This window comes from Sorghum bicolor, chromosome 6 (genome assembly GCF_000003195.3).
Source record: "Sorghum bicolor cultivar BTx623 chromosome 6, Sorghum_bicolor_NCBIv3, whole genome shotgun sequence".
Classification (NCBI taxonomy): domain Eukaryota; kingdom Viridiplantae; phylum Streptophyta; class Magnoliopsida; order Poales; family Poaceae; genus Sorghum; species Sorghum bicolor.
The window spans coordinates 57,956,157-57,983,853 of NC_012875.2; the positions used below are offsets into that span (position 1 = coordinate 57,956,157).

At 43.8% G+C, this 27,697-nt stretch overlaps 2 protein-coding genes across 3 annotated transcripts; both read left to right on the forward strand.

Moving 5' to 3' along the window:
* On the forward strand, positions 2,026-7,722 carry LOC8068476 (synaptotagmin-5). The gene is made up of 13 exons (XM_002447168.2): positions 2,026-2,487; positions 3,259-3,363; positions 3,443-3,493; positions 3,613-3,733; positions 4,859-4,983; positions 5,281-5,382; positions 5,472-5,546; positions 5,632-5,711; positions 5,796-5,946; positions 6,021-6,251; positions 6,424-6,720; positions 6,979-7,092; positions 7,179-7,722. Exons 1-13 carry the CDS (start codon positions 2,383-2,385, stop codon positions 7,350-7,352), a joined length of 1,731 nt encoding a protein of 576 aa, XP_002447213.1. The 5' UTR covers positions 2,026-2,382; the 3' UTR covers positions 7,353-7,722.
* LOC8068477 (protein TSS) lies at positions 12,704-26,900 on the forward strand. Of its 2 annotated transcripts, none has more exons than XR_002454391.1 (23): positions 12,704-13,005; positions 13,751-13,812; positions 14,155-14,247; positions 14,649-14,721; positions 17,588-17,893; positions 17,994-18,052; positions 18,234-18,365; positions 18,481-18,522; positions 18,630-19,163; positions 19,255-19,445; positions 19,609-20,122; positions 20,602-20,664; positions 20,918-21,019; positions 21,110-21,430; positions 21,508-21,600; positions 21,695-21,796; positions 21,925-22,029; positions 22,274-22,407; positions 22,712-22,895; positions 23,663-23,794; positions 23,876-23,988; positions 24,073-24,146; positions 24,858-24,898. XR_002454391.1 is itself a non-coding variant. In XM_021463949.1 (23 exons), the coding sequence occupies exons 1-23, from the start codon at positions 12,930-12,932 to the stop codon at positions 26,490-26,492; spliced, it is 5,148 nt and encodes a 1,715-aa protein (XP_021319624.1). In that variant the 5' UTR covers positions 12,704-12,929; the 3' UTR covers positions 26,493-26,900. The 2 variants fall into 2 exon arrangements, 1 of the variants encoding a protein (XP_021319624.1); XM_021463949.1 differs by having other exon boundaries at positions 24,065-24,146; positions 24,858-26,900.

The following is a 27,697-nucleotide window of genomic DNA, read 5'->3' on the forward strand; positions in this document are numbered from 1 at the left end:
GCAATCCCTTAGCGACCATATATACATAGTGAAATATCATCTTTCAAAAAAAAAGGGGTGGGGGGTGGGTGGGGGGGGGGGGGGGAGAGAGAGAGAGAGAGAGAGAGAGAGAGAGAGAGAGAGAGAGAGAGAGAGAGATCAGATATTCAAGGTGGCCTCTCCGATTGGAAGGATCGAGTCAATATTTGCAACCATGGGATGCACTTGGAAAGGTGGCCTTATCTTAGGAAAACGATCGACACTTCTGGATCCAATTAAATCCACGTACAGGGCTTCCTTTTGTGGCTCAATTACGACCTTCGAGCGGAGGTGATTGTGGAAATCTTGGGCCCGCTGACTATATGCAAAGTGCTTTTGTGGCTTGCGATTCCGAAACAAATGCTGGACAGCAGATCGTTTAGCCCAAAGAGGGTGTTCCGCATCACGAGCAATGTTTTTTATGCGACCAAGAGAATGTCCAGCTTATCCTAACTTGGCAATTTTGGCACAATTTGTTAGCACCAGTTGGTCTAGGCACGTTGCTCCAAGGCGATCTGATCTAAGCTTCTAGAAATGGTGGAGATATGCAAGCTGACGGATAGATAAAGCTCAAAGACGGGGTTTAATATTTTATTAATTTATTGCACGGCTGTTCTTCGAGGAGTTGACACTTTATTGGAGCCTTGCTGGAGCGAAAGAGCTTCAGGAACTAGGCTTCTGATGAGGTCATGAGCGTTAGCTTGATCAACCTTTGTCCGGTCATTTCTAGCTTTTTTAGGGTGATTTTTCTTATCTTGTGGTCCAGCCCCTCTAGTCTCTCTTCTATACGAGTCTGATACTCTGATGTCATAGATGAGATAGAGTGGTCGTTTATAATGGATTGTATTTTTCTCTTTTTTGTGAATCTTAATACAGAAAACACTTTTATATATATATATATATATATATATATATATATATATATATATATATATATATACCTTACGTATGCAACCTTTAAAACATGACTAAGATTAAATCAGTTGATCTCGAGATTGATGAAGTCACCATAAGCATCTCGCTTTTAACGAGTTTGAATCATAGAATTCATTAAGTAAAAAACATCATGGAGGCATAGATTATGTCATACTATAGAATAAATAATGATAATTTTCTATAAATAATGATAATTTCCTTGATCAATATTATAAGTGCTAAAAATATTTCATTATTATAAGCCAAATAACAATATTTAGTGTAGCTAAAACGTCATTTGCAACCAGAGCAGAACACAAAAAAAAAGGAACACAAACAATAATTGATAATATCATAGTGCTCCACCCTATGAAAAAAACTATATAGCGAACTATTTACTTCGTTTCAAATTATAAGTTGCTTTTACATATATTTTACCTAGGCCTTGTTTAGATGCGAAAAGATTTTGGATTTCGCTACTGTAGAACTTTCGTTTGTTTGTGGCAAATATTGTCCAATTATGGACTAACTAGGATTAAAAGATTCGTCTCGCGATTTACAGGTAAACTGTACAATTAGTTTTTATTTTCGTTTATATTTAATGCTTCATGCATGTGCTTAAAGATTCGATGTAAAGAGAAATTTTGAAATTTTTTTTTTATTTTCGGGTGAACTAAACAAGGCCCTAATGTTCGTAAGACGTCGTGATGACTAAGAATAAAGATTATTTTATTGTGCAGAATATATTTCATTTTAATATGTTTTCATTTTAACTTTTGACCGAGGAAGCCTCGAATCCGAATCGATTCGTACCTTTTCCAACCCGTCCCACGTTCGCAGAATTACAAAAAGAAAAAAACACCCCGCCAGATCATCACCGTCCACCAGAAACCCCACCCAAACCACCCACTCTCCCGCGGACCCCACAACATCTCTACCCCACCTGTCCGCCGGTCCAACGCCGCCCCTCCACCCCGACGCTAGCGCCTCCCACCGACGTCACCAGCCAACCGAGCAACCGAAACGAAACGGGCATTCGACACCTGCGTGTGTGTGTTTCTCTCTCCTCCGAGATCTCCTCCCCACGTTGGTCTGGCTGACGCCCGCCCCCTCACGATTTCCGTTCCCTTGTCCGTCCTCTCTTGTCTCCGCATTTCCGCTCCCCCTGTGTTTTCAAACTCGTACGAGACCAGCGAACCTCCACTTGTTATCCAGCCGACCGTACCCCGCTGCCGTCGCGCGCCGGCATTTGCTTGCCCCTGTGCCCGGCGCCGACGCCGACGCCGACGCCGACGCCAAGCCCTGCACCCGCAGCTCGGTAGCTCTGCTGCTTCCTCGCCATCTCCGACTCCGCGACGAGCCTGCCCCCGGATGCGCGCCCGTCGACTAGCGGAGGCGGGAAGGCGGCGGCGCTGAGGTGTCGCCCGGAGGAGGAGGAGGAGGAGCGGGATGGGGTTCTTGGTGGGGCTGGTATTGGGGGTCGCGGTGGGAGTAGCCATCATCATCGGCTTCGCCCGCTGCGAGAACTCGCGCGCCGCCCGTCGCCGACGGCTGGTACGTACGCGTTTCGCACCCCCAGCCCCCGACCTCGGCCGGCTCCGTCCTCGATTCTCTTCGAATATAATCGATGCGTGCTGCTCGCGATAGGAATATGGGATTCGTGGTAGTAGCTCTTAAGAAATCACGTTGCGCATGAATCGAATCGAATCGAAGCGAAGACGAACCGCTTGCCTTCCCTTCCCTTCCCTTGGTAGGTTTGGCCGTTTGGGGGCGTTGGGCTCCACTGTCGGCATGCTTTTCCACTGGTTTCGGATAGTAGATTTGGCCTTGCTGGTGCGCCAGAAAGGCTCAGGTTGTCCCTTTCCCTTTTGGGCTCTCTATGTACACAGATGCTTTGACCCCTTGTTGCGATGGGAGTTCAATTACTTGAGGGGTAGCAATCCTTGAATCCTAAGCAGGAGATAGCACGAAGCAAGGTGTTTGGTTTAGGTACTGCAATGCTGGACTGCAGGCCATTTGCCTGTTTCGGTGCTTGTTTCCATGGCTGATAGCATGTGCAAGCTACTTGTTCGTGGTCACACCCTCTCATTGTGCAAGTTTGCATTAATAAGTTGACAACCACTGAACCACATGCAACAGTTAGCCTACTTTTTGCCCTAGGCCTGTGGTCTGTCCTGATCTTCTCATGGTTTCCATTTCACTAATTTCCATCCATGTAGTTGATTCTGTATATATCTCAAACCTGGAATGGTCCACTTGGTGGGTCTTTTGTCCAGATTGCAGCCATTCCTGATACTAAGAGTGGTCTTCTCTTTTTTGATGCAGGCTGCTACCATTGCTAGTTTCTCCAAAATGACGATTGAGGACTCGCGAAAGTTACTCCCCGCCGACCTATACCCTTCCTGGGTTGTTTTCTCATCGCAGCAAAAGGTATTTGGCTGTATTTAGTTAGTTCTAATTCTTCTGCACTATATGTTGATGCATGTATGTTGACGACACAATACTGCAGTTAAAATGGCTTAATCAGGAGCTGACAAAGATTTGGCCGTCTGTAAATGATGTACGCTTTCTTGCAACAGAACTTCAAATCTTGGACTCAACTTTATCTCTGTTTGACTTGACTTCCATTATGTACAATCTTATTGTGTACACTTTTTTTTTTGACATTCGTCATTGCAGGCGGCATCAGAACTGATCAAAACCTCTGTAGAGCCTGTTCTTGAACAATATAGGCCAATAATCCTAGCATCCCTGAAGTTCTCAAAACTCACTCTTGGTACTGTTGCACCACAGTTTACCGGTAGGTTTCTTCAAAGTTCAAACTCCTCCATTGATTTCCATAAGGTAGCACAAGCTTTTTCCATCACTGTCATACTTGTATTTGATTTACTTCTATATGATCGAACCAAAGTGTGGGATTTTTAATTTGAGACTATGCCGCATAGGACTGCACCTCATGTTATAGAAGTCCACAGAGGACAGTACTGTGTATACCTTTATCTGATGACAACTACTACTGTATATTCCCCAGTTTTTTTTATTACAAAAGTATAACTTACAATTAGGGATGCATACATCCATTAAACTTCACAAACATCTAGATAGGTGCACACCAGGATTTCAACCCTGGTGCATGAGTCATGCACCCATGACTCCTCCACCATCACTGATGGTGCTTTTGCCCATTACACTAGGGCGTGTCCAAAGGCTAGCTACATAAGTCTGATGTGGAAGAGTGAAGAACATAAGAGAGGATGCTTGCTAGTGAGTAGCGATTGACAAATAGCTAGGCTATTTCACTTAGATCATGGAGAGAAGAATGTTTGTGAGAGAAGAGATAGATGCTGGGTAATAATGAGAAGAGAGTATAAAATAGTATTTCTTACTTTTTCTTGCGTCCGATTGAGCTGGCTAGTTGCTGTGTAGCAGGCTCCATTTTTGGACGCCCTAGATTTAACTGTTGGTTGTTACAGAACTGTTATCCTATAAAAGTTCGTGAATTCGATTTTCTTTGCTTTGAACAAAAGTGCATTCAAACAAGACACAACAGATCAAGCTATTGCATTTATACTCTAGTTAGTGATTGCTGAAGTATTTGAAATAAAACAAGAATCAGAAGGGTTTGATGGTCCATTGTGTGAATATCCCTTTAGTTCTTTTAGATGTATAATATGCTGTCAATAAACTGGACTGGAACCTACGATAAAGGGGCAGTAGAGTGCCGTTTTCATAGTATTTTATAATGCAAAAGCATATAGAAATAACTAGAAATAATGTTTTGTTATGGTGAGTTTGCAGCAGTCTTCAATTTCGTGGTTTGTGTTATTTGATTTCCATTTTCTATCTAGCCTCATCAAAGATGTGGTGTAAGTTCCTCATTACCTGGTATGTTTCTAACCAGCAAGTTCTGCTGATTTTGGTGCAGGTATTTCCATCATTGAGAATACTAAGGAATCAGGTATTGTCATGGAGCTAGAGATGAATTGGGATGCCAATCCAAGTATCATACTTGCTGTAAAAACTAGACTTGGTGTTGTGCTTCCAATACAGGTGAGATATTTCACGGCTATGCCCTGGTCCTTTAATATAAATGCCACCACATGGGGATGCATTAAATGCCTACCTCACACAGTTGACCTTGACCATTATAGGTATCCAGTTGGGATAATTTGTTGGTCTTCATGTGCTTGTGCTAAGAAAAATGAAATTTACATCACAACTATTCTCTGGTTTACTCATAATGGTTTTTTCCCACATTTGTGTATGGTATCACAAATAGAGTGGTTGTCCATGTCAAAATTTGAAAGTGGATGCACCATAATCTGTGTGAGTGGTCTTGCCATATAGGTGAAGGACATTGGCTTTACAGGAGTTTTCCGCTTGATTTTCAAACCACTAGTTGAAGAGCTACCTTGCTTTGGAGCTGTTTGCTTTTCTCTACGGCAGAAGGTTTCTTTTATCCCTTTTTTTCTCTGTTTTTTCTGACATGTGCTGCCTTAATCTCATTTATTTTTTTCTCAAATCGTGTGGCGTGTCAGAAAAAGCTGGATTTCAGACTGAAAGTCATTGGTGGCGAAATTTCTTCTGTACCTGGAATTTCAGATGCTCTTGAGGTTTGTCAATACATTAATATTTGTAGCAGATAATTGGGTGTCGTGTTCCCTATACTTGAGGTTGTGTAATTATCCTTTTGTGCAGGACACTATAAAAAATGCTATTGAAGATTCAATTACATGGCCAGTAAGGAAAGTCATTCCTATTATACCTGGAGATTACAGGTAATTTGATTCATGGATACTACTGTCATTTTAGTCTGTATTGTTAAATCACATAGGGAAGATCATAACTGATTATATACACAGTGATCTGGAACTGAAGCCTGTTGGTACCTTGGAAGTCAAGCTTGTGCAGGCAAGAGATTTGACAAACAAAGATCTGATAGGAAAATCGGATCCTTTTGCCATTGTATATGTGCGCCCATTACCAGACAAAATGAAGAGAAGTAAAACAATTGTAAGTTTAGTTGCTTGTTTGTGAGCTCTGTCTTTTGGAGTTATTTCTAACCGGTATATTCAACTACTTTACAGAACAATGATCTGAACCCTATCTGGAATGAACACTTTGAGTTTACTATTGAAGATGCTGATACTCAGAATGTAACCGTGAAGATTTATGATGATGATGGCATTCAAGAATCTGAATTGATTGGCTGTGCTCAAGTCAGGCTGAAGGATCTACAACCAGGCAAAGTGAAGGATGTCTGGTTAAAACTTGTAAAAGATCTGGAGATTCAAAGGGACAGGAAAGATCGGGGTCAGGTGAGCCTGATTTTCATGAAAGCAGCCCTGCTCATTTTTCCTTTCCCTGACCCTAGAAAATTGTCTTATTTCTTTTTCTTTTTGAGGAACAAGCTTTACCATGCCTTGTCCATCAGGGATGTGGTCATAGAGGTACATAATATTTTCCTCGTGGCATACATGATTAAAACAGGTGCACCTTGAGCTGCTCTATTGTCCATTTGACATGAAGGAAGAAGCACCAAATCCTTTCAACCAACAGTTTTCGATGACTTCATTGGAGAGAACAATGACAAGCATGGAAAATGGATCAGGGGGCTCTAGTTTTGCTAGGCTGTCTTCTAGAAAGAAAAGGGAAATTATCATACGAGGAGTTCTTTCAGTAACAGTGATATCCGGGGAGGATCTGCCTGCGATGGATATGAATGGAAAATCTGACCCATATGTAGTACTTTCTCTCAAGAAGACAAAGACAAAGTACAAGACAAGGGTAATTTCTTAATCAAATACAAATTACTTAGTGATGTGTACATATCTCCGAGTCGTATTGAACTGCTATGTGCCTATATCTAAACATGATTAGTCAATTTTTTTATGGACTCACAAAGTTGACATCAGTTTGGTTAGCTACATATAGTGTTTAATACTATTTATAATTGGATCAGTACGGAACCATAATAGTGCTATGGTCAGAAAATGCTTGGACAAAGCAAGTCTTTAACTGCCCCTGTCATGTGACTGACCACAGGTTGTGAACGAAAGCTTGAACCCAGTATGGAATCAGACTTTTGATTTTGTCGTTGAAGATGGCTTACATGACATGCTTATGCTGGAAGTATATGACCATGACACTTTTCGTAGAGTAAGTTCAGGAACTTCAATATTATTACCAGTAGAGTAGTTTGTCAACTGCAAATGTAAGGTAACCATCGAATATGCTTTCTGTAGGATTACATGGGGCGGTGCATCCTGACCTTGACAAAAGTTTTGCTGGAAGAAGAGTACAAGGAAAGCTTCAACCTGGAGGGAGCAAAGAGTGGGAAGCTGAACTTGCATCTGAAGTGGTCGCCACAACCAATCATGCGTGATTCGCGAGAAGTGGACAGCTTAAGGTTCAGATAAGTCCAGTAAGTTTGCACGCATGGGTGCACGTCTATTTTTGGGGGCTGGGCTGGCTGCTGTCCATGATTTGATGGTTCTGGCTTGGCCTCGAGACCTGCTTGGTTGAGCGTTTGTAAATTCAGGTGCAAATTGATCCGTTGCACATATACATGCGGCTTCTTCAGGTGCAAATTGTTCCGTTGCACATATATACATGCGGCTGTTATGTTTCGATCGTTTAAGCTCGGGTATGTTAATGTAGTCGGCGGCTGGGCGCATCGCAATGGTTTGTCCGTATCCTCTTTGTAATGCCATATTCAAAGTAGAAAAATGTATAAATCAGGAATCTAGTGGAAAACAAATTTATGGCAGTTGAACGGATGGTTGCTCCTATCACGCTCACCATGGTTTAACGTACGCAGATTCCCCGTTGTCGTGCAGTCGAGCACTGCATTTGGTCGAAAGGGGTTGCTTTCCGCGACTGTTAGTTGGGACGAAGCATGCAAACGCTGCTGTCAGATTGTGACATGGGAGCGCGAGGAAAATAGCATGCACATTTGAGTTTCACGTGGAAAGGGAAGGAACAAAAAGACAGCCGCTTGAGATGTCTGATATATATAGTGCGGTAGTGCCCATCTGAGAGACCGGCTAAAAATGAAAGTACATATCCAGAATTTCATGCAATGCAACATCAAAATGAGAGTCTGAAACGGGTTAGGTTCCCTTGCTCCAACTTTGTACTTGTACGTAGCAGGCATCCAATTCGTCCCATCTCTAATCTCTTAGCGCAACATGCGTGCCTCGTCGCACCAAACAAACCGCCTACGCCTTGTTTAGTCCCAAAAAATTTTATAAAATTTTTCAGATTCTCCGTCACATCGAATCTTTAAACATATGCATGAAGTATTAAATATAGACAAAAATAAAAATTAATTGCACAGTTTGGTCGGAATTGACGAGACAAATCTTTTGAGCCTAATTAGTCCATGATTAGACAATATTTATCAAATACAAACGAAAGTGCTACGATGTTAATTTCCCAAAAAAAATTAGAACTAAACAAGACCCTAATAAAAAGGCCTTTAAACCTAGGTGTCCCATCCCATCAGTTCCTGACATATGGCGGCTGCTACAACATGCAATAGACTAGTCTCTGCGAGGAACTCCGGTCAACGGATGGACACGGACTCACTAAGCAGCCAAACCCCATTTCCTAATAACCATCATATATACAAGTATATGACAGAGATCGCAGCCAAAGCCGCGAAAGATTCTCACATTTGGGGCTTTCAGACCCGGACAGGAGGCGCACGAGCATCCCAGAGTTTCCTCCTTCGGCGGATTCGTTTGGAGCTTTTGACGCCATCGCCCGGGACAAAGCGCTCAGGGCTTCGCCTCCGCGGGCATCCCTCCCTTGCTCCTCCCGCCCCGCGCGGCCCGCGCCAACGAAACGAGCTCCAGCCTCCAGGCGTGGCGGGCATGGAGCACGCGTCTCCGCACTAAAAAAAATGCGGCCTCCTCTGTTTCTGTTGCTGTTGCCTGTAGCCTGTTGGCACGTCACAAAGGCATCTCAGCGCTTCGGACAGTCAGCAGACACGACGCTTTGGGAGTGTACGGTGGCCCCGCTATCCAGTGATGATGAACAGCCGAACGGGCAAAGTACAAAGCTGCAAGAACTCCTGCCTCACCTGGCGAGTGATGAACAGCCCATTCGCTTGAGCTTATCGGTCCAATCTGCTAGTTATTCAGTAGTATTTTTTTCTCATAACAAATTAACCAACAATATTTTCTATCATAACTAGCAACACAAAAGCTGATACTGAAGTAAGAACTTTTTACCTTTTGTTTGGTTCATCGGTTTCAAAATATAAGTGGCGCGATGATATTCTTGATGCTCAAAGTTTCTTAAGTCTAACTAGATTTGTAAAAAATGTTAATAATATTTAAATTTATTATAAAAATAGATTCAGTGATTTATCTAATTATGTATAATAAATTTTAATATTTTCTTATATATATTTAGTTAAAGTTAAAATGTTTGACCTCTTGAAAAGGGAGAACAACGCTTATTTGAGAGGATGGGAATATTTCAGTAGAGGCCTGACGCTCCTGACTTTTTTTTAAGAAAATAAAATAAAATAGCTGATACTGATGTGATTCAGATTTGGCATCTTAAAATATAACGGGCTGCAAGTAACAGTACGTCGCTTGCTTGCGCACATAAATAAAGAACCTTTTCTCTCGTTTTTTATACCCCAGTATAAGCTTCTATTTATATTCCAGGATCTCTAGATACTGCAAAAGTACAAAGCTGCAGATCTCTTGCTTCTTCTTCTTATTATATTCTAGGATCTCTTGCCTTACCTGCGAGGCTATTCGTCGGCTTTTGTCTCTGATTGTCACTAAAGCTGATAAGAAGGAGTAAGAACTTTAAACTATCAAAAATTAAGTTAAGAATTTTTACTTTTTATATAATTACTATTAAATACGTCCATACGTTGTAAAGGAAGAAAAAAGTACTATTATATATACATTCATGGAAAACGATGATCAAAGGTATATATATATATTTATATTTTACTTTTTCTATAGAAATTAAAATCTATAATTTATTTTGTAATGATCATGACATCTATAATACAATAATGTCCTATTAAGTCGTATCCAATTCAAAATACAATCCTTATAGATTCCTCCCATTACAAAGCACATAAATATTTTCATACTATCTATATGCAGTGATGTAGTGAAATATTCAGTTCTATGACTTTCGTTGTGTGCCCATAAAAAAATACACAGTAGGGGCCTGGCCTTCCTGACTCTGTCTTTTTTTTTACTAAAATAAAAAAAAAAGGTGATACACATGCGATTCAGATTTGGTATCTGAAAATGTAAGGGGCTGGAAGTAACAGCACGTTGCTACGCAGATAAATAAAGAATCTTTTCTCTCGTTTTTTGTTTCTTCCAAAAAAAAAAAAACTCCACAAGGAGGATGCAAATTATATTGCTGACGCAATGCCAAATTATTCCCAACACGTGATTAGCTCAGGCCATGCGCCCATGTCTGTGTGACCCATGACCATTGTGTGGTACGTACTGGACTACTGGTATATGAACAGAACAGAACAGACTGTGGGCATCGGCTGGACGCTTCCTCGTTGGCATCGATCTACCCCAACTGGCTGCCGCCAAAGTTACGGTCCACAATCATACAATGTTTGCAATGCGCACTGGCAATATTGTTCCTCGACACAGTGCTTAATTAACTGGAGCAATATATATAGTAGTAGTAGTAAACAAACAGGCTCATGCGTCACCCCTTTCCCTTTGGAAGCTACTCCTAGCTAGTTGATTAGAGCTGGTAGCAGTAAGTCTTTTTGTAACAAAATCTTAGGGTCTTTGGAACCTGAGAGGATCCAATGCGTTGTTCTCTTGTGAGAGCACTTGTTATGTTTGGCAACAGAATATAAAAGTAGTACACCCACTTTGTGATCACTTATATAGTAGTATAGTATACAAAAATAACGAAGCAGCACCGATGCACATGGCATCACTCTTGACGCACATTCCAAACACACAAAGAGAAAGCTTAAATATCTTCCTCTAAGGTCTTGTTTAGTTCATTCCAAAACTCAAAAACTTTTCAAGATTCTACGTCACATTAAATTTTGTGACACATGCATGAAACATTAAATTTAAATAAAAAATATAACTAATTACATAATTTACTTGTAATTTACGAGATTAATCTTTTGAGCATATTTTTTTTTAAAAGGAGGAAACATTCTCTGCTTTTTAGAAAGCAAATGGTAGATGATATAAAACACTGGGGATACCAGTTCACAACACAAAAAGCAAGTAAAAAGTAGCCTCAAACATTATTACAAGCTAGAGTTCAACAACATCCGATTGTAGGATTGGATTTATTTTGAAAGTCTTGAGCCAGTTTAGAATGTCTTCTTTCGCCTGTATGATTTGCTTCTGGTCCTTCTCCCTAAGAAGCATCTTTTGAGTCTAGTTAATCCATGGTTGAATAATAATTATCAAATAAAAATAAAAGTGCTACAATATTAAAAAAAATTCACCTCACCAACTAAACAAGGCCTAAAAGAAACAAAGTGCAAATATCTCGGTGTTTGCAGAGGGAAAACAAAGTGTAAATATCTCGGTTTATACCAGTGAAAATAATGGTAAGATAATAGTAGTAAGAGCAGTGAGCTCACGTGTGTGTGCCTGCCGCCCGTCGACGTCTTAACATGTGGCCCGGAGTTCTCCAAGCTCATAATCGAGGCCTCCCCGAATATTCTACGTACTCAGCTCCACCACGCCCCAATGCCCGGTTTGCCGCCCCCATTGACCGGCGACGGAGAGAAGGTGGTGGTGCAGTGGTGCTGCTCGTGCTGCTATAGCCTATAGCTCGATTGGCGCTGCGGCAAAGCTTGCAAAAAGAATTGGCCGCACCTTTCTCGTGCACGGAATCGCGCCGGGATCCAGTCACCACGCCCCAGTTGCCGCGCCAGACACATGCCCCACGCCCACGGGCCACGGGCGGGGCGGGGGCAGGGGCGCAGGGCAGCGCAGCGCGTGCGTACAGTGCAGCGCACACGACAAACAAATCCTGGCAAGGCATGCATGGGCAAGGCAAGGCGATGCTAGCGTCAAAAACTGGCTCCTCGTTGCGGCCAACGAGACGCCCAATAAAAACGGCTCCGGCCCCTGGCGGCCTGGCCTGGCCGTGCCGAGCTGCAAGCAAGCGCGACCCCCCGGCCCAGCCAACCATCTCTGGCCGCCCGCCCGCACCAGCCTCGCGCCAGCAAACCCCCACACCTCACAAACACAGCTGTGCGCCTGTGCCGTTGCGGCCTTGCCCGCTTGGCTTGAATTTGTCCTTGCACCGGGACTTCCCCCTGGCCGTCCGTCGAGTGGAGTTGCATGCGCCGCGTGCCTCGTTTACGTGCACGAGTTGGTCGCGGAGCGGAGCGGAGCGAGGGTGTCGTCTCCAGCTCCAGTACAGTACAACTGGTACGTGTTCGTCGCGAGCATGCACCCCCGGCCGGCCTTGTTGCCTCGACGCGGACGTCAGATGTCGCGCTCACGTCTCCCTGCCCTCTTTCCGTCTCCGTTTCAGCGTGTGGTGTTTGTTTGGAACTGTACGCACGCACTGTGCTGTGCACATGCGATGCGACGCGAGAGGGGTATCAAAAACCAACCTGAGCCGTCGATGAGTCCACGACGCAAAAGCGTCCCTCCCGTGCAGCCTCCGTCGCGGTGGCTGGCAACGTGGGCCCTCGCATCGGACGCTACCGGGGCGCCGGAACGAGAGGCCAGGATGGCGCTGAAATCCGTGGGTCTGATGAGAGATCCCACGCCGGCCTCACATCCTATATCCTCTCCTCCCTCGCGCGCCCCCTCCCCTCTCTCATTCCTTCTCTTCTTGCCTCCTCTCCTCCGCCTCCTCCCTCCTCTGCTGCTGCCGGAACTGCGGCGGCGGCTTAAACCCTCGCGCCGCCGGCTGCCGGCGCTCCATTCGCGTCGCCGCGTTCGGAGGCCGTCGTCGTCGCACGTCGCTGCTTTGACACGCGAGGCGAGCTTCAGGCAATGGCCCCCAAGGCCGGCCGCGGCAAGGGCAGGGGCGGCGGCGGGAAAGGCGACAAGAGGAAGAAGGAAGAGAAAGGTATATATCCAATATCCGCGTTCTGGCGAAGCGTTTGCTTGCTGTTCTATGTCCGCGCATGCTGCGGCGTCGCCAGCTCTTGCCATCGACGCAGCGCAGCGCGGCGCGGCTTGTTGTTCTTGGCAACATTGACGAGCATCGCCGTAGTAGCACTTGCATGATTCTAGCTAGTTTTCGCTCCTTTGCATGTGATGAATGAATGAATGCAAAAGAAAAGGTGAAAAGAAGAAGATTGCCGCGACCGCAAGTCCTTTCATCTTTATTCGCTGGCTTCCTCCGTACTGAACCAGGGGGATTTCGTTCGTCTCTGATGAACGAACAAGACGACCCTGCCTTTTTTTTTTCCCTTGCAGCTTGGTGTTGTTCTTGCCATGATTACTACTACCTGTCCCTGTCTTTGTCCTTGCTTGCTCCTTATTCATGGGCTCCCTTTATTCTCACATATATTCAGAATTCAGTTAGTAGATAGATATAGGAGCGTAGTACTACTACGAGCGAGCCACAGGGCAGCTCTCTTTATTTTTCTGTTGTTGTTGGTGGTGGTGGTGCAACGACGAAGGACGTTCCCCCGGCCGTGCGGTTGGGTCATGCGGTTTGCAAGAGCCGAGTGAATTGCGCTGCCGTCCCCCCTCGTTCGTTTCATGCGCGGTTGCTGCTGGGAGACGATACTGTTGCTCTCGTGCTCACCCTAGTTATACAACAACTGGTTGATAAAAGCTTTGGTTTGTTTCTTGTGCCTGTGCAGTTGTGCCCAGCGTGGTGGACGTCACGGTTGTCACCCCCTACGAATCCCAGGTGACACTCAAGGTATGTGCGCCCCCGGCCGGCCTTCTCCCACACTTGTTCAGCGCACACGTAAAGCCACTTGAAATTTTTTTAAAAAGAACAGGGATAGGACAACAGAGGGGCCAAAAGAGAGAAACATGAAGAGTGCCTCGACATCTCTTTGAGAAAAGTGCAGGGTGCCACTGCAAGCTGGACACACTTTGCAGTTTGCATACCCGTGTATAATACATTGTGTTGCACTGATGAGAAAACGAGCGAGAGTGTTGCAAACTTGCAATGAAACGCGTGAACTTTGAGTTTGTTTGCGCGAGCGCGCTTTGTTAACGCCGTGTCCTTGTGTGTTTGTTGTACTGGTTTTTGTAGGGGATATCCACGGACCGTGTGCTGGACGTGCGGAAGCTGCTGGGGTCGAACGTGGAAACGTGTCACCTGACAAACTATTCACTCTCCCATGTGGTAATGTTCGCCTCCTCTCGCTCACTCATCACTCTTTCAACTGCCCAGTGGCCTTGTTTAGTTCCCAGAAAATTTTGCAAAATTTTTCAGATTCCCCGTCACATCGAATCTTTAGACGCATGCATGGAGTATTAAATATAGACGAAATTAAAAACTAATTACACAGTTCGGTCGAAATTGACGAGACGAATCTTTTGAGTCTAACTAGTCTATGATTGGACAATATTTGTCAGATACAAACGAAAGTGCTACAGTGTCGATTTTGCAAAAAATTTTGGAACTAAACAAGGCCGCACCTTCATTTTTAGACCAGAGGAAAAAAAAAGTACTTGTACCTTCTCCAAATTCAACCTCATACTGAGTGATCGAGTTGACTGAATGGTTGTGGTCTCGCGTTGCAGGCGCGCGGGCACCGGCTAGACGATGGCGTGGAGATGGTGGCGCTCAAGCCCTGCACGCTCCGGATCGTCGAAGGTATGTAGATGGTGACAGAATCCGCACACTGCAAGTATGCACCATGCATTTGGCCTCATACTGCTGGGGTGTGGCCGTCTGGTAGGGTGGGAGAGGTTCACACAAATTATGAGCCTGCATGCGCTCCAGCCTTCCTTGCATTGTCCGAACGCGAGCGAGCTGGTTGGTAGCTGGGGGGTGTCGTATCGTATCGTATCGTATCGTAGAGGTCCACGGGACCGGAGTGTCGTTCTAGTACACGAAAACAACTTGGTGGATGTGGATCGGAGGGCAGAACGGACGGCGCACCTGGCTGTGTCCAGGCAAGTACACGCGCACAGCTGTTGGTCTGTTATACTCCTACGACGTACAGAGGCCAAACCAGGCATATCGGACATAGCACGAGGGTGACCGTAATGGTAGCACGTTCGATCGCCCCGCGTAGTGGTAGAACATGGTTTGCTAATTGCTACCGGCCGATCAGCACAGATGGTCCACGCATGCACGGCGGCCGGCATTCAATTAACACCCAGGAGCCCGGAGGGAGAGGGAGGCGGCATCACGCATGGACGGACGGACGGCTGAAAACCCCCTGAATTCAGCGTGAATTTGGCCCCATGCTATGCAATGCTATTATATACGACGCGTTCCAAACCCAGCGGTGGACAGCCGATCGACAGGTCGAGCGCGGCGTTGGGTGCGTGCGTACTGCGGGCGAGCTAACTTGGACAGCGTGGCCACTTCACGTTGGACGGACGGCTCTCGTGTCCATTCTCCATCTCTTCTTCCGTCAGTCAATGGCGGACAGCGAGACAACTAGGCTAGGCTCGCTCAGTGCGCCCGGTTCCGTTCCGGACTCGATCAAGTGCTGCGGGCACCATCGACCGTGCCGTGCCTGGTGCCCCTGACGTCTGCCTCTATCGGGCACTGGACTGGCAGCTCCGGACGGCAGGGAGTCTCTGCTGCTGGTGGTTTCCGGTCCTGCTCCTGCCCTGTCAACCGGTTGTTGGGGCGGCGGGCGGCTGCGTTGGTGGTGTCATTCCGCACACCGGTGCGCCCGCGCGCTCCGGCCCATGCTTTTTTTACGGCCAACAAATGCCCGGTGCAATGCGGGGGCGGTCCCTTTCCGTGGCGCGTCATCGCACGGATCGTTCCGCTTCCGCGGCGGGTGAGAAGATGAGGAGAGGGGACGTACGTACGGCGGCGTGCGAGAATTTCCACGGGACGTGTCCGGCGCGATCGCTCCATGTGTCTGGGGGAAAAAAATCCGAGGTGGGACGGGGCAGAGGAGACTTGCAGGTGCCGGCGTGCCAGGTGCCACCGTATGGTCGCGCTCGCGCAGGCTGGGCGGTCCGGCTCCGGCAGCCGTCCTGGTCCTAGTCGTCGCCATATGATTCTGACGGATTTTTCTCTTTACCCGTAGTATCATTTCTTGGGGGGTCAATTGGGAACAGGGTTTCATACATCCGCATTGCTATTAACGTTTGGTTTTGAATGGCGCCGCTGCCAGGGCGGGGGACGGTGATTGCTGTGTGCCTATATCTGACCGAAACGTCCTCGTCCTCGTCTTCTTCTTCTTAAAGATTAGCAAGTACACTAGTACAAGTGCTTATGCTTTAGTCAGTGTAGTTTAATCCGAGGAGCGGACCGGCGCGTGGTGTCTCCAAATGCCAATTAACATTTGGACGTGCTGGAAGGGCGGGGCGGGCGTTGCATTGCACCCGCCTCACTCACTAATACCAAGTCAAATCCAGCTTTGGCACCTCCACCTCCACTTAACCAGGGTTATCTTTTTTGACTGACAAAACTTTACACATAAGTGTGCTCACCGAGGGTTATGTCTGTGAACTGACGACTGCGAGGAGCGAGGTGTGTTGTTAGAATTTTAGGCTACCAACTGGTAATATATGAATGCAGAATGCATGCGCGAGGTAGATGGAAACGGGACCCCTCACCCTGAGAACCAAAAAGTTTTCAAAATTTCCCGTCACATCGAATCTTGTGGCACATGCATGAAACATTAAATATAGACGAAAACAAAAACTAATTAGACAGTTTAGTTGTAAATTACGAGACGAATCTTTTGATCCTACTTAGTCCATGATTAGATAATATTTATCACAAACAAACGAAAGTGCTACAGTACCGAAAACTTTTCACTTATCGGAACTAAACAAGGCCGAAGTTACTCTGCCAAGTTTCAGAGTGCAAGTTGCAGTTGTTAGCTCAGGGGCGACCTAGTTCTTGTCCCATTCTGCCTCTTACGGGAGTAGCCGAGTAGGGGACAAAGCGACGCCTCTTGGAATCTGCGGTGGGTGCTTTGGTTAACTCCACGGGTATTTTTAGGTGTTCAGACTTTCAGACAAGCTGCAGTGGCATTACTATATATATTGGTGCATCACCTGTCAAAGTCACACTAATGATGTGTGTTATTCTTAACTTATATTGACTCGACTAGGAACACCATTACCGACTTAGCGTGATGCAGTTTTGGGTTTGTGTACTGTACGTGTCATCGATAGCTGTTCTGATTAGTTGTAGCAGACAGTGCTGTTTAGGACCTATTTTTTTGAGAGAACACTGGTTAGCTTCAGACTTGATTATCAATACAATTTACTTATTATTCTAAAACCCTGAATGATGCATGGATACTGCAAGCACTGTTTTTTATTTATTTATTTTGGAAATATATTTTTACAACTGTCTGAAATAACTTTGTAATTGTATGAGATGTGCTAATGATCATCCTTTCCAAAAAGAAAAGAAGCTGCGATCTCATGGGCTCTAAATTCAGGTTTGGGTCCCAAGTAAAGGCCCAAACCTCAGCACTGCACAACCATCCAGTTGGGCCTGTCGATTCTAATTGAGCCCAACTGCGTGTCTGCAGAGGAGTACGCGACGGCGGAGAAGGCGGAGGCGCACGTCCGCCGGCTGCTGGACATCCTCGCCTGCACCACAGCGTTCGCCAAGCCCCGGGACGGCGCCGCCAAGCACAGGTCGTCTAAGCACGGGCGGCCCGCGACACCGCCCTCCCCTCCGGCACCGGTCTCGACCGGGGCCCATGGCGTCGTCAGCGGCGAGGCCGCGCCGCCCATATCGGAGGCGCACGACATGGCTGCCATCCGGCCGCCGCCGAAGCTGGGGGAGTTCTACGACTTCTTCTCCTTCGCACATCTCACTCCGCCCGTCCACTGTGAGGATCATCCCTACTACGCCGATGAGGCATTCCGTTTCCGCATTTGGTGGTTTGTGCTGTCTTAATCTGACGCGAGGTGCGTGCGTCATTTCTGCAGTTATCAGGAGGAAGGAGGCGAATGGCGCTTCTCAGGAAGGCGATTACTTCGAACTCGAGGTAAGTTCTCAAGCACACACTTGAATGTACTAGCAAAAGTGGAGTTCATTCGCATTGGTGTAGTAGCTAACTAGCTATTCAATTGGATTTTCACTTTTGAGTTGAATCGCAACCTTGCAATAGTCAATCTAGGCGCGTGGGTATGAACATATGCCTAATGGAGGAGTTCATCTGTGCCCAGGTGAAGGTTTGCAACGGGAAGCTTCTGCACATAGTGGCTTCAGTAAAGGGTTTCTACTTGGCAGGGAAGCCACACAACGTAAGCCACTCCCTGGTGGACCTGCTGCAACAGCTCAGCAATGCGTTTGCTAATGTTAGTAACCTGAATCTTAATTCTTCATTATCTTCTGTGCTTAGCTCTCTTTACTTCATGTTTTTATCCGTCCTGGCAAATTATATGACTGGCAGTTATCATGCATTTTCCACAGGCATATGAGGCGTTGATGAAAGCATTTGTGGATCACAACAAGGTTATAATAATCAATATGCTTTCCCATCATTTTTATTTAACTGATTATTGAATTGAATGATGTAGTTCAAGAACTTTTGGTGAGAATAACCTTTTCTGCATCTGTAGTTTGGGAATTTGCCGTATGGATTCCGTGCAAACACATGGCTTATTCCTCCAATATATGTTGACTCCGCCACGAAGTGCCCAGCACTGCCAGTTGAGGATGAGAGTTGGGGTGGAAATGGGGGTGGCTGTGGACGTGATGGAAAATATGACCGCAGACGGTGGTCAAAAGAGTTTTCTGTTTTGGCTAGAATGGCATGCAAAACTGAGGAAGAACGGGTGATCAGAGACCGGAAAGCTTTTCTTTTACACAATCTGTTTGTAGATACAGCAATTTTTAGAGCTGCATCAACAATAAGGCGACTCATTGATCAGTCTATGAACTCAATTGGTCCACGTAGTGGCACACATGGTTCAAACGTATTTGAGGAACGTATCGGGGACATGAATATAACTGTGAAGAAGGATGAGGCTGATGCTAGTTCCAAGGTGGAGGACAAGGTTGATGGCGCTGCCTTCTGTCAAACGGGTGCTATGGATATTGCACAAAGGAATCTTCTGAAAGGTTTAACCTCTGACGAAAATGTTGTTGTTAAGGTGATGCCTTGCACTTTCTACTTTTACCCTATCTCATTTTAGGGGGGTTAAAATCAAAATCCAATAACTGTAAACATATATTTCCACCCAGGATTCTTCGACACTTGGGGTGGTGATTGTCAAGCATTGTGGATATACGGCAACTGTGAAGGTTTCTGGACGTGCAAAGGACAGTAATGATGTTAAACAATCAAATGAAATCTCTGATAATTTTGATGGATTGATGAACATTGATGTACATGACCATCCGGATGGAGGTTCTAATGCCTTGAATGTTAACAGGTTTGATATGTACTCATGTAATTTTAGTTGCTTAGTAATGGCTTCTGTGATCTGTTTGCTCATCCCTAGAGAAAAATGCTGCGTTAATACACATTAAGTTTTCTTACCGAAATACTCATCATCATTCTATTAACGACACCTTTTCCCTTCTTTTGTTTTCCAGTCTAAGGATACCACTCCTGAGAGTTATCCATCCAGAAACTGTTGTTAGTAACCAGCACCCTAGCCCAAAGTCTCATGCTAGTAACTCCGCAAGGAAACTGGCACGTAAAATACTCGAGGACAGCTTGATAAAGCTGGATAGCATGCCTAGCATAAATTCTAGGATTATCAGATGGGAACTTGGGTCCTCCTGGCTGCAACAGCTGCAGAAAAAGGATTCTCCAGCGTCTGAGAATGGTAAGGGAAATGCAACAAAGGCTGACAAAGAACCATCTGTCAAAGGTCTTGGAAAGCATTTTGAACAATTAAGGAAAATTAAAAAGAAAGAATGCAACATTGAAGGCTCCAGTTCTGAGAAGGAAGAGTGCAACAGTAACTGCTCGTCTATGAATGGTACACAAGTGTCAGATAAGATAGCTGTTGATGAAACGAATAAGGGGGCTGATATAAGCGAATTGATGTCAGAGGATGCTTTCTTTCGCTTGAAGAGTTTGGGAGCTGGCCTTCATGAAAAGGTGGTTTTATAATGCAATTTCACTCTCTTTAGAAATTTTGTGTTAATATGTTAGAAGTACACTTCTGAATTGGTTTGTACATTCTCTATAACAATGCTTGTATATTATTTTTCTTCTACTATTATTAATATCTAGAACAATAGGGGCCGCCCATACTGTAGTTCTTTAAAAAGAAGCAAGTTCACAGAACTATTTTAGAATTTTGAAGGCCATCTCATTAATTTGAGAGCCAGTTATTTTAGATCATTTCAAACACAATCAATGATATGTTCTGACTTGAAAAGTTTATTCATGTTTCGATGAGGTTTTTAATGCAAATTCACTTTGGATTAACATAGCAAGCAATTTATTATACAATTTTTTTCTTTTATCGGAAGTCTTGTGTTAAAGTCTGTGATGTAGGAATAGAAGAGCTCACAAAGAACATGTTGGTTAACCTTTGTTATTTTGTTTCCTCATTTTATCATTTCTTGATCCAGTCCCTCGATGAGCTCACAAAGATGGCCCATAATTTCTATGATGATACTGCGCTCCCAAAGCTGGTAAGCCTTGTCTTAGCTATTTGGTACTTTGTTTAAAGTTTTGACTCACTTGTAGCAACACTCGCTACTTCAGTTATCTTGTCCTGATTTGTTTTTTAGTTACCTATAAAAAACTCTTGTTATGGTACTGGATGTTGAGTTAGTTTACTCAATATTTTTTTAGAGTAGTCATTGGTCAGCATATATGATCTTGGGATGTCTTATTGCCGTAGTGCTTAATTCATTTTTTTTCCTTGGAATGCTTTTCACACAGGTGGCTGATTTTGCATCCCTTGAGCTTTCTCCTGTGGATGGAAGAACCATGACCGATTTCATGCATACAAGGGGACTTAATATGTCCTCTTTAGGCCGTGTGGTGGGTGTGAATTTTATGCTTAAATGTTTTTCCCACTATGTTTGGACAAACTTGCATAACAATCTGACATTGTTTTTTTAAATTAATCAGGTAGAGCTAGCAGAGAAGCTCCCACACATCCAGTCTATATGCATTCATGAAATGGTTATTAGATCCTTTAAGCACATCATCCGAGCTGTTATTGCTGCTGTTGATGACATGCAAAATATGTCTGCAGCTATAGCTGAAACTCTAAACATATTACTTGGATCTCCCAGACTTGAAAATGGTGCTGACTCAGATGCCCATATTGACAATAAGTTGCGATTGAAATGGGTAGAGAGCTTCCTTTCAAAAAGATTCTGCTGGAAACTGAAAGATGAATTTGCACACTTACGGAAATTTATCATTCTGAGAGGGCTTTGCAGCAAGGTATGGGTAATGTAGTGAATTATGGGAACATTCAGTCTCTATTCCAAACAGGCATACTAATATGGTTTGTTGCTCAGGTTGGACTGGAGTTGGTTGCAAGAGATTATGATATGAATAGCCCTAACCCATTTGACAAATCTGACATTGTCAGCATTGTTCCTGTATGCAAGGTAGTACATTACTGAAACTTAGGAAACCGCTTATTGTCTGTCTCTTGGATAAATTATTGATTCCATTGCTTTTTTTTGGTGTGTTCTGTTTCAGCATGTGGTCTACTCATCTATTGATGGCCGAAACTTACTGGAATCATCGAAGATGGCATTGGATAAAGGAAAATTAGATGATGCTGTGAGCTATGGAACAAAGGTGCATATGGTCAACTTTTGTGTCTTTTTCTTTATTAATTAACTGCTGTGCTAACATTATAGCCACATTTTGTTTAGCAAAAATTATTTATTTACTAAATAAGTTTGTTTGTTTTTTCCTTGCTGAAGGCATTGTCCAAAATTATAGCTGTTTGTGGTCCATACCATCGACTAACAGCTAATGCATACAGCCTTCTTGCCGTGGTGCTTTATCATACTGGAGATTTTAATCAGGTACTTCAAAGAATTTGGTGTAGGTTCACTGTATCCTATCCAATGGATGTGCAAGTTTACTTAAACCAGTTTTTGCTAAAAAAGTCTCAATAGTACTATCAAAGTATGAATACATCAAGCTGTGAAGTTTGTTGTTGGTAGCAGTTCCATCAATCAAACTAGCAGTTGTTTTCTTCACAACCTGACCTGTCTAGTAGCCTTATGTGGCAATCTTGGATTCTCATTACTTGTTATGTTTTGGTAGGCAACTGTATATCAACAGAAGGCACTTGATATCAATGAAAGGGAGTTAGGTCTTGATCATCCGGAAACTATGAAGAGTTATGGGGATTTATCTGTCTTCTACTACCGCCTTCAACACATTGAAATGGCTCTAAAGTAAGTGTGGTTATAGGTGTTTCTTTGTTGAAGCATGAATTGGTGGCATCAATTGAAACCAGTCTACCATGTTGCTAGTTTATATCTAGTCATCATATGCGTTAAGCAAGCATACGTACTGAAATGAGCCCTGCAACTTTGTCCTATGGCATGTGACTGGTGCTTGACTACTTGTGTCTACACATGTAAAAAGAGATACTGTCTTGATAACTTTAAAGTTTCAACTATCACACTTGTAATCCAACTTCTACCATGTGTGTTCTATATAATTTCTTCTGTACCTAATTGTGTCTTAACCCTGAAGGTATGTCAACCGTGCGCTATATCTGCTTCAGTTTTCGTGTGGGCTTTCACACCCGAATTCAGCTGCCACCTACATAAATGTGGCTATGATGGAAGAAGGCATGGGAAATGTTCATGTTGCTCTTCGATACTTGCATGAAGCACTGAAGTGCAACAAGAGATTGCTAGGAGCTGATCACATCCAGGTAAAAGAAGCTATTCTTTATTTTCCAATATGTTGTAGGATTGTAGTCATTTGAATTATCTTTGCACACTAAAGAACTTCTAAGGTGTAAATTTTGGCATTCCATGCTTACATATTTCCATGAACCCGTCAAAAGCATTTCACATAAAATAGTGACCAGGGTTTCTCATGGAAATGGTTAATGTACATCAAAGCCCAATCTTTACTCAAACAACTGTTCGATATATGTAGTAATGTGTCTAAACTACATTACTAGAAGAAATCTATCACATCAATATTTCTTTCTCCAGAATTGCATAAACGTGCTGGAATGCATGTCTTATATAACAATACATATATAAGACACCTCGGGTATATTAGGATTATCACTAATAGGCATGCAGTTGATGCACAATCTAGCTTTGTTATAGCTCTCACCTCCTAGCAATCAGCACACACACACCCGATGTCTTGTCTCAGTTACAAATATGTTCATGTTTCTCAATCTAAAAATCTTATAGTATTCTGTGTCCCAGGTTTTGAAACTATATTGCGTATATTGTTCTGGTTGCTATTTCTTCCAATGAAGTATTGTATTGTTGTATCAATTTTTTTGTAAGTTACTTTAATAATAATGTACGGTTCAGTGAAACATATTATAAGCATACAATTCTTGTCATAAAACATGTACACATCTGAGTTATAATTCATTGAATAGCATGATAAAGGTTTAGGTCCTGTGATTTAATTACTTACTATGAACTAACAAGCAATTTTTCAATCAATCAGACTGCTGCAAGCTACCATGCCATAGCCATAGCCCTTTCAATGATGGACGCGTACTCCCTAAGCGTGCAACATGAGCAAACAACATTGCAGATACTTCAGGAGAAACTAGGGCAAGATGACCTCCGAACTCAGGTTCTTTTTCTCGGAGCATACAAAAATCTAGGATATATACTCTGATGTTCTCTTGAATTAACACATTACTTTTTGCTGCAGGATGCTGCTGCATGGCTAGAATATTTTGAGTCAAAAGCATTAGAGCAACAAGAGGCCGCTCGAAGAGGCATGCCAAAACCTGATTCATCTATTGCAAGTAAAGGACATCTTAGGTATGAAACCACTAATAATCTGAGAAGTTTCATTTCTAAAATATTTAAATTTAGATTGAAACATCCATCTTTCCAGTGTATCAGATCTTCTTGACTTCATAAGCCCAGACCAGGAAAGAAAAGAAAGAGATATGCAAAGGAAGTGCAGGCGTGCAAAGGTGATTATAATACATGTTTTTCTTTTTCCCTTTTTCTTTTGTCTCAAACAATGCAGGTGAGCTGTAGCTTTGTATTAAAGATAAAAGAAGAACCAGTCCCTTACAAGCAACCACTCTGAGTCTCTGACTCAGCAGAGGGTTGCGGTACAGTACATAACAAAACACAATCGCCTGGAAATAAAAATAATGATCCGACCAAACAGCTTGTCAAGAACTATAATTTTTCTTTTTTCGAGCGACGCAGGAGAGCTGCATGTCATTTCATTAAGAAAAGAAGGAAGAACTATCATTTTTAAAAGATAGATGGAATATATACATGTTTAGTTTGTTAAAATGATCATTCTCAGAGAATGCTGATATTACAGTCAAAAGAGATAGGTGCACACCTGATAGATCCATGTTAAGTATATGATATATGACAACAGGGTTGGAACAATTATTCTCATGCTGGGTGTGTGTGTAGTAGGAGGGGAGGGGTGGTGGGCTGGTGACTGTGGGTTCACACCTCCTTTCTCCTTTTTGAAAGAAGAGGTTATGCATTCTCATGTTATAATCCATGAAGCACTGAGGGCCAAATTTTGTTATTCATTTCTTCTTTCTTGTGTAAACTTACTTAAAGGTGCTGCTGTTGCCCAAAGTGTTATGTGAGCCTCTTATTTTGACCTGTTGCCTCTTGCTTTCATTTTCATGACATATAGTATTAATTTGCAGAATAATATCAGAGCTCATCATGGTGAATCAGTTGAAGAGAAGGAGAATTTCCAGCATGACTCAGGATCTCCTCTTGAAGCAAGCAAAGACGGTTTTCAAGAAGAAAAACTGGATGTGCATCCTCCTGCTGTATTAGAAGAAAATTATGCTGCCCATGACGAGCAGAAGCAGTGTGATGTTTTATCACCAGAAGAATATTCTGATGAAGGGTGGCAAGCAGCTAGTATGAGAGGAAGATCCGCAAATGTAAGGAAGAAAAGCAGTCGCAGGAAACCGGCTCTTATGAAATTAATGGTTGATCGTTTTGAAGATGGCCATACAGGTTCTGTATATAGGACTAGTTTGCAGCCTCAAACAAAAGGAGACAAAGAAGATTCTGTAAGTGCTCCTAGCCAGCTTTCATTTGGTAGTTTTTTAAAAACCGACAAGGTTAATGGGGATCCCAGCATTGCTGAAGATAAATCTTGCAATGGTAGCACTAAAGCAGAACAACGTACAAAGCCAACAGGAATTAACAGGCCAACCAACATTGCTTCCAAGTTTATATCATACAAAGATGTGGCTGTTTCGCCCCCTGGCACAGTATTGAAACCAATTTTGGAGAAGAAGGAAGCAAAGGAGAAGGATAGTGGACGTGATATTGATCTAACACTGTCATCCGAGGAAGAAGATCAAAAGAAAGAAAAGCCAAGTGAAGACAGTAGCAAAGAGGTTCTTTCAAGTCAGCAAGACTTAGAGAGTCATGTAGCAATACCTCCTGACAGCAACAGTGATGAAAGCCCATCTGCATCTAAGAAAGCATCTGGAAGCAAACTATCAGCTTCGGCTCCTCCATTCAATCCAGGATCACTGTTATCAATGTCCCACCCATACAGCACGGTGGCAATATATGATGCCAGTGCTGTTCTTCAGGCAATACCAAGTCAAGCAATGGAGATTCTCCCTCATGCCATTGATACTAGAGTGCCTCGTGGTCCTCGGTCCACCTTGTACTATCGTACTGGGCATTCCTTCCAAAGGAAACAAGGTTACACGCACAGCCAAAGTACTATTGTAAGGGGTAGCTACTCACCCACAACCATGAATCCCCATGCTGCTGAATTTGTGCCTGGAAAAACTTCGCAACAGTCTGATGTGGCTGACAGAGAACCCAGTCCTGCTAATCCTGTGACCAATTCCGATCTGGATGTTGTATCACAGACCACAGATGAAGTAAAGGCTGAAACACCTGCCACAGAAAAGGCGGGTCAAGTTGAGAAAATCGTTTCAGGTAAAGGAAAGGAAAACAAAGGGAAAGACATCGTGAGAAATTCATACAAGACAGAACTTGCAAGGCAAATTTTGCTCAGTTTCATTGTGAAGTCAGTGCATGACAGTTTAGGTTCCGCCCAAGCTGAACCAGACAGGAAGTCAAGTGGATCAGATGAAGCTAGTAATGAACAGAGCAGCAACCTAGGCAAGAATGCTTCTGGTCGCAAAGATTCAGATAAGCAAGAGAAAGCCATGGAGGTTCCTAAGGGTCTGAAGGATACAGAGGGATTTACAGTCGTTTCAAAACGTCGAAGGCGGCCACAGCCATTCATGAACCCCATAAATGGCCTCTATTCTCAGCCGTCTATTACCTCTGTCAGTTAAGGTCATTGCATTTTCAAAGATCTGCAATATTTTGGAAGATGGACCTTTTGCGTTTGCTTAGAGGGTTGGTAGCAGAATTTTGCCCTATCCAAGTGAGCAGCGAGCATGTAGTCAAAATGTACAAAAATTTTCGGAGATACCCTTTGTAATAAAAATCTGCTATAGTCTGCAGTAGCTGTAGCGCAGAATAAAATGTTCCTTTGTATGTTATATAGGACAGAATCTTAGGAAATTGTAGCAGATGTTAAGTTAATCCAATATTCCAGTAGAGCTTCTCTTATGCCCTAGTGTTTATGCAGTTTTCTCAGGTTGTCATGGGGATTTATCATTGCAGTTTGCAAATACTGTAAAATCTGGTAGGCGCCAAGAGTTTCAAATCTTATTCTTGAAGGCATGTCATGTCTTTTATTGCTTCTTTCCCTTGTGCGGATGTGCCCAAACTAAAAACTGCTCTAGTGTGGTCATTGGATGCCTTGTCAGAGGATCAGCAGCACTTCACTGTGAAGCAATTGCAGCTGCAGACCAGATCACCAGACCACTGTGGCCAGGCGTGAACCGGTCGGCAGTTTTAAGCTGTTGCAGCTACACTGTAGGAGACAGGAGTAGCCTGTTCTGTAGCGTAGCTGCTGAGACCACACAAATTTGGTTTGAGGCGTCGTAGTTTGTATTTGACAATATGAATTAACTAGATTTAAAAAATTCGTTCCATAAATTACAAGTAAAATGTGTACATATGCCATAAAATTTAATATGATGGGAAATCGTAAAATTTGATATAATGAGAAATCTTAAAAAAAATTGGGAACTAAACCAGGACTGAAAGGATCGTGTCAAAACAGAAATTTAAATCTTTACAGTGTGTTCAGTGCATGCGGTATCAGAATGCCAGCAACACCTTTCGACAGCGAAATACTCCGTCGTCGCAGGCTCGCAGCGGAACACCAGTTTACTGTTTACAGTTACGCCGTCGCAGGCTCGCAGCTAGCAACAGGCTGCAGCAGCAGTACCGGTAGCCGCTGCAGTACCCCTACATACCAGAGAGGCCAGAGGCTACCACCCGCCATCCATATCGTTAGGCAGCAACAGCGCCCACGCCATAACTGCTTACGAGGTCAACTCGGCCCAACTCCATGCATGGCATGGGCATCGGCAGTAGCGCTCACCTGCCAATGTCCAGCGCAAGCCAGGCGCCAGCAGTACAGCCC